This window comes from Nannospalax galili, unplaced genomic scaffold (assembly GCF_000622305.1).
Source record: "Nannospalax galili isolate Female #2095 unplaced genomic scaffold, S.galili_v1.0 scaffold1077, whole genome shotgun sequence".
NCBI lineage: Eukaryota > Metazoa > Chordata > Mammalia > Rodentia > Spalacidae > Nannospalax > Nannospalax galili.
The window spans coordinates 1,401,795-1,409,011 of NW_008340429.1; the positions used below are offsets into that span (position 1 = coordinate 1,401,795).

Genomic DNA, 7,217 nt, shown 5'->3' on the forward strand with positions numbered 1-7,217 from the left:
CTTGAACATATTCTTCAAGGAAAATATACAAAAACAGGTAAGGACACAAAGAGAAGCCCAACACCATCAGGAATTTGTAAGTTAAAGTAACACTGAGACATCACCATATACCCACTAGAATGGCTAGTGTTTAAGGCTGATTATATAAGAACTGACAAGAGTTTAGAACTCTTTGGTTGGATCTACTGTACTGGGGATGGAATTCAGGGCCTCCACATGCTAAGAACTCTCACTGCATTCTCCCCCCAGTGCTTCTTGTGTTTCTTTTCATTTGGTTCCATTATGATATATTCTTTTATAACCTCTGCTTATTCTGCTCCCTTCTTGAAGAAATTTAAACAATGTTTAAAAGGCAAGTTGATACTCCCTAATTGTTGCAGAGTGAGCAATTATTTCCTCTACAGTCCGAAATCTCTTCCCCTAATTAAACCACTTTTTACTATTATTTAATAAAGGAAATGTAGAAGTAAATTTCTGCTTCCCTTCTTCTGTTTATTAATCCAATTTTCACCTTTTAGCCCCTCAATAGTTCCAACCTGCAGCTGCAAGAAGTAAGTCCTGGGGCTGGAGACATGGCTCAGTGCTTAAGAGCACTGGTGGCTCTTGCAGAAGACCCGGGTTTGATTCTCAGCATCTACATGACAGCTAATAACCATCCATAACTCCAGTTCCAGGGAATCTGATGCCCTCTTCTGACGTCCACAGGTATTTCACAACACAGGTACATTTATATACATGCAGGCAATACATTCATACACATAAAATAAAAATAATAAAAAAAGTGAGTGCTGATGGGGTGTTTGGAGCTGATGAAATTTAAAGACTTTTCTAAATTTAAAGACTTTTCTAAAGTTGTTTGTTTTTTTATATTCTTTTAATATTTATTTTGTGGGTGTGCACGATGCATATGCACAACTTATATACATGTATGTGTGTTGGTGCACATGTGAAAGTCAGAGGACAACTTGCAGGAGTCATTTCTCTTCTTCCACCATTTGGGTCCTAGGAATGGAACTCACATCGTCAGGCTTATTGGTAAGTCTTTACCCACTGACCCATCTCACTAGCCCCCAGATCTAAAGTTTTAGGGGTACCATTCACAGCAAGCTTTAATGACGAAGTAAAACTCTCAAAGCTGAAAGAATAATGATTTACCCACCTATCCTATAATGAGGGCTAAAATGCATTTAAATATGGTCTCAATATTTGTCTTTCAGTAAACTATTTATGTCCTTAAAAAGGGTTTCATGATTCTAAAAACTTTTTAAAAAAGAAAATAGGTCTTCACAGTGAATATACTATTTTTTTTTCAATTTTAGCTTCCACAAATTTCAGTGTTAACAGTTTCTGACTGCATGATTCCCCCAAACCCTGGCTGTGCTCAAGTTGGCTCCCAGAAAAGCAGGGAAGGGATGAAAACAGGCAACAAGCAGTGGCTAAGAGGAGAGCATCAACTCACCCTATTCAGGGACAAACACCCACTACTGCTTTGCTGGTAGCAGGAGGTTTATTTCTCCCTACTGTCTACAAACAAAAGTCACTGAAAACAGAAAGTTCAACATAAAAGAGAAAAATACTATAAAATTAGTTTCAAAATGAGAGTGGTTCTGGTAACTACGTATGATTTCAATTAACATATAAAGTGGAAGATATCAACTACATATACAAACACTGTTTCTCTACAATGCCTGGCATTTCTTGAAAATAAACATGACTTACCTTGTTCTTCTAAATATTATGTAACATATAACCTTATCTTTCAGGTCCTCATTATAGTCCTCTAAGGATAGAACTCTCTACTAGAATAATCTGGCAATCCATTTATAAAATACTATGAGAATCATTAAAGATAATAAAAGATTACTGTATCATACAGAATAAAAAATTAGTATATTCTGGCCCACGTGCTTAACAAAGTTAAATCATTCCTCATTTACTACTACTTCCTATGTTTTATAACAATTTAAAATACATAAAAATTTCAGCTTTAAAAAAAAAAAAGCACCCTAACATTTATTTACCAACTCTCCTTGTCTTATGACTTTGTTCCTAGGGGTATCAAGAATCATTATTCTTAGGATGAATGAATTTCTCAATTGTATGAGAAGGCATGGACTATTTTATATGTAAACATACTCTGCAGCCTCCCAACATCCTGGCTGTACTTACTCTTACATATATTTCAGAAATCAGTCTATTTGACACTACATTCAGCACTGCTGAAAAGTCAGAAACACACTGTTCACTCAGGATTTTTTTTTCTTCCTCTGAAAGGAACTAGAATAAAACTAGAGAAGGGATATGCTCATGGCCCAGAAGACAGACTCATAAAGAACCAAGGGGGAAAACCCAGCAGCCTGTCTTCAGTCACACATGTCAACATCTCTAACAATCATACCTTTAAAAGATGAGGCCTGGGGGCTGGAGAGATGGCTCAGCAGTTAAGAACACTGACTGTTCTTGCAGAAGACCCAGGTTCGAATCCCAGCACTCACATAGCAGCTAACAACTGTCTGTAACTCCAGCTCCAGGGGATCCAATAACCTCTTCTGTCCTCTGCGGACATTGCAGAACACGGGTGCACTTACCTACATGCAGGCATAACACTCATACACATACAATAAAAATAATTTAAAAAAAAAAAAAAAAAGGTGAGTCCTAACACTTTTTTTTTTTTTTTTTAATGTGTATGAGTGTATTGCCTGCATGTGTGTAAGTACACCCGTGTTGTGCAATGCCTTCAAAGGTCAGAAGAAGGCAATGGATTCCCCTGGAACTGGAGTTACGAACGGTCCTTAGCCACCATGTGGGGGTGGGAATCGAACCTGGGTCCTCCTTAAGAGCAGTCAGTGCTCTTAACCTCTGAGTCATCTCTCCACTCCCAAGGCCTAACCACTCTTAAAACTTGGATTCCCTCACTTTCCACACAAGGTACATCGGAGGGTTAAGAGCAGATGTTGGGCAATTTGTTGTGAGCTCTGTATTCTCATCTACTAATCTGTACTTGGAACCTGCATAAGCCCAGAAAAGTAAGTAGCAGCAACTAAAGGAACTGCAGTCCTTCAAATGCAAACAACCTGCCCAGAAAGGTATGTAGCAGACAGCCAAAGCGACTGCAACCCCTCAAAAGCAAACCACCTTCAAGCACACATAGTTCAAGTCAGTGCAGGATTATATAGTACATTCAGAATGGGAGTTCTAGAGAACACACACTTTAGAAAAGGTGGAGTAGGCGAAACAGCTTCAAGTTTGGTTTTAGCCAGTAGTTCAAGAACATTAACTCCTGGGTAACAAAAGCACCCCAGCAATCTCACCCACTCTTCCCACCCACATGTACATATAGATACGCAGACAAAGAGAAGCCCAGTGCAATGCTTCTTCAATTTCATAGTTCTCGCAAAAAGAGCAGTGAGAAAGAATATCCTGGTGCCTTGAGGTAGATTGTATTCGGCAATTAGGAGGTTAAGCAACGCACTTCCTGGAAGCCTTCCAATTCTCACTACTTCTAACACCTAATTTTTAAAGTTCAATAAGCTAAGGGTTAAAACCTACACCTTGGAAAAGAGAACTTGGTTCAGCTCTATCGGCTGTAAGGCAAATAACAACTCTGAGCCAAATCCACTCAGTATATATAAGACTCCATGGACATGCCAAAGCACAAGTGAAAGGAAGCTGAGTTTCCTTGATTTCTCACCTAACAGCACCACACACTTAGAGTTCAAACTTGTGAAAGTGTTAGATCAAATAAAAACCATATATAAAATTGTACTAGCCGGGCATGGTGGTGCACACCTTTAATCCCAGCACTTGGGAGGCAGAGGCAGGTGGATCTTTGTGAGTTCGAGGCCAGCCTGGTCTACATAGTGAGTTCCAGGACAGCTGGGGCTACAGGGAGACCCTGTCTCAAAAAGGAAAAAAAAAAAAAAATACATGCAGGCCTAACATTCACACACATAAAATAAAAATAAACTTTAAAAATTGTACTAAAGACTTGAAAAACTAACAAGTTATAAAGGTCACTACAAATCAGCAGGAACAGCTAGAGGCTGGATGAAGAAGGTCCAAGAGTATCCATGGAAACAAAAATCAAAACAAAAAGATACAGAAACAGAAGGCACAGCAAGACCCACATCTTAAGTTTTGGAAGGAAAGCTCCCTAGAGAGTCAATTTTTACCCTAAAGAGAGAAACAAGGAAACAGTGCTCTGGTTACCAAAGGACCAGATTAATAGTCACTACTTTTAATCTTATTATTTCTACAAAGAAAGGTGTTCACCAGATAAAAAGTTACTGACACCCTGTGTCTCACTGGACAAGACAGTCTGGGATCACCTGGTCTTGCTAGAAATAGGAAGAGATGAGTCACTGTTTTAATTCTATTTAGTATGCTCCCAATCCTTCCAGGTCACAAAACATTTTCTTCCCACTTTCATCAATTATCAGTTTTCTTCCCAAACTTGTGGACTTGGATCAGAATACTAGGGTGTAGGGCTAAAAGAAAGCAAGAAGTAAGAGTTACAAGCTGGTCAGAGATTACTAGTGATACTTGGAAGAGAAAACTAACTAGTTAACAACCAGTCAACAGTTAAGACCAAAACTCCCTCTTTGACAGTGCCCAATATCTTCAAAGCTTTTACAGTGAAAAAGCAAGTAGGTCCCTGGAGAGAAGGTAGAAAGATTTAAGGTAGGCAACAGGTAGTAAAATAGTACAGTGTTACATGAACAGGGATAGTCCCAAGTAATCAGCACCTGAGGAAATATACACTCTTCTACAGGTAGGTCAGGGGACATCAGGCGCCTTGGGGCACAGAAAGTGGCAAAAGAGTTGAGGAGATGGTTATCATAGGAAATATATAAAAAACAATTCAATTATTCATACTTATTGCACTTGCTTACTCCCCGTGGGGGAGGTTTATCGCCACCCCGGGTCATGAAGGACATATCGTGAAAGTGAAAGACGTTCTAAACCCCTGAAAAGTGGAAAGCAACATGGTAAAAAGAAACAGTTTCTGTGAATAGGGAAATACTGGGAAGCCAATTACTGCCATGCCCCAATGACCACAGGACTCGGACAGGAACCCATTCCTGTAATCACAAGGACAAGCGTCCAAAGGAGGAAAGCAGGACTCAAGTCAGGTAACATTCCTGAGGGGAAGGATTATCAGGTGACACCGGGCTGAGGGCCCCTAGGGGGTTGGAGGGGTGGCGGGGCGGGAGGAAAGTTAGCAGGTGAAAAGGATTGATCATGAGGAAGGAAGTGACCTTTCAGGAGAAGGAAGAGCATACCCAAAAAGGAGTAAGGGTAAGAAGAGAAAATGGACCCAGAACAGCACGAGGGACCAGAAAAGAAGGCGTGTGGGGGGTACCAGAGGCAGAAGAAGGGAAGTGGGGCTGAGCGCCCACGGGGCCACGGGGCGGGAGCGCGGAGCCTGCGGCTGGACAGCAAGCGAAGCCCGGAGGTGACCGAGGCAGGGGCTAGGTGGGACTCCGCGGTTGCCCGGAGGGGCAGGACGAGCGAACGCGGAGCCCAGGACCCAGGAAACCAGGAAGAGGCGTGGGGGCGGCTCCCCGGAGCGGACGGACGCCCGGGCAGGCGGCGGGTCCCGAGAACCCAGGGCGGCTACCCCGCCGGGCTACGAACAAGGTGGGAGGGACACTCACAAATTTCTTCGGTTTGCCGCCGTCGCCGCCCGTCGTAGGTAGCTCATCCGGGCTCCGACCCTTCTTCTTGTCTCGGGTCCCGCGGCCGGGCCCCAGGCCCCCGCCGGAAGGGTCCATGTCCAGGTGAGCGCTGGCCAGAGACCCCGCGCCGCCACCGCTCGCGCCTGGCCACCTCGCGCCAGCAGCCGCCGCCGCCCAGCAGCCTTCTCAGCCAGCCGCCGCGCCCCGCCTCATTAAAATGCTGAGCTGCGCGCGCCTCATGAATATACAACGGTGACGCCTCGCTCCCGCCCGCCTGCCCCACTTCCGCCCGGACCCGCAGCCCCTACCAATGGGGGAAGGGAGGGGGGTGGAGGGAAGCCGCGGAAGCGAACTACCTGCCCAGCGGGCCTAACCATTCGGACCCACATGGGGGGGAAGGGAGTGGGCGGTGCAGCTCTGGGGCCTCAGCGGGGAGCATCGCCCCCTGGCGGTTGGAGCAGCGCAGGCTTCTAGGCTCCCACGCAGCGCCCACGTGGCTGTAAATCCAGACCGCACACCCGAGCCAGAATATGACTGTCTGAACCAAAACTCTCATAGAGCCTGTTATCTTGGTTGAAATTTTAGTGCTTGGCTTTGTGCTATAATGCCATTTTTATGTGTACAATACCCATGCAGTGAGTGCATGAAAAAATAATGTAAAAACTGGCAGTTACCATATATAAAAAGCTATGTGCCAACAACAGCATTTGATCCAGCTCCAGTACTAGGCTCCAAATTAGACTAGCTCTGGAGTTACATCGCGCAGTTCTAAATCCTAGGCTGGCTACTTTCTAGTTATCTTTCTCATGTGGACCAACTAATTATTGCCAACAACCTAAGCAGTAAGTTACTACTATTGTGTACTACTGCACAGACACTAAGCAAGGCTGTGTTAAACTCTTCCCTCACTGAATCCTCACAATCTTATGACAGATTTCACTGCTCTCACCATTCTAAGGAATTTGAATTTTGGGATGAAGTGACTTGTAACATGACTGCTGTAAAATTTACATCCAGACTAATCTAACATGCTGCACCATGTTTAAACTAAAACTCCCCACAGGCATAAGCCAAATATGCCTAGAAATGGGTTTTATGAGTATGGTCCTTATTCTTACATGATCTTCTCCCTCAGCAGTTCCATTCACTCTCCTGGCTATATATGCCCACTGTGTGAAAAGAACACAGGCTTTTAAGAGATGGACTGAATAATACTATTGATGGAAAAGATTTCAAGTTACATTCCTGAAGGGCAGAGTCAGTAACTTACTGGAGCCCCCAGTGCTTAGATGTAGGGCTTGGTTATAATACCAGTGTACAAGTGCCTTTACTAACCTTGCCATCTCCTAAATCCACCTTCATGCCCCTTGTGCTCCAGACCTTACAACTGCACACAGAAAGTTGACTAGAGCTATCCAGCCCACACTTCAGTGTCCAGAAGAGTTCCAGGGCTACTGAGCTAGTCAATTCGTCAGGAGTTTCTTAGATCCAGCACTTGTGAGTACTTGTTCTATCTCAGTGTACCTTTACCAACTA

The 7,217-nt window shown here is 43.7% G+C and overlaps 1 protein-coding gene across 3 annotated transcripts in view; it reads right to left on the reverse strand.

Annotated features, from left to right (window-relative positions):
* Window positions 1-6,054, reverse strand: part of Diaph1 (diaphanous related formin 1) — a 103,411-nt gene extending 97,357 nt beyond the window's left edge. For 2 of the 3 annotated variants that reach the window (XM_017798806.2, XM_017798805.2), the window contains exon 1: window positions 5,661-6,054. In XM_017798806.2, coding sequence (XP_017654295.1) covers window positions 5,661-5,777 — 117 coding nt within the window. In that variant the 5' untranslated portion in view covers window positions 5,778-6,054. The remainder of the gene's footprint in view (window positions 1-5,660) is intronic. The other variant, XM_008835505.3, reaches the window with a different exon arrangement.
* Between the last annotated feature and the right edge of the window lie 1,163 nt (window positions 6,055-7,217).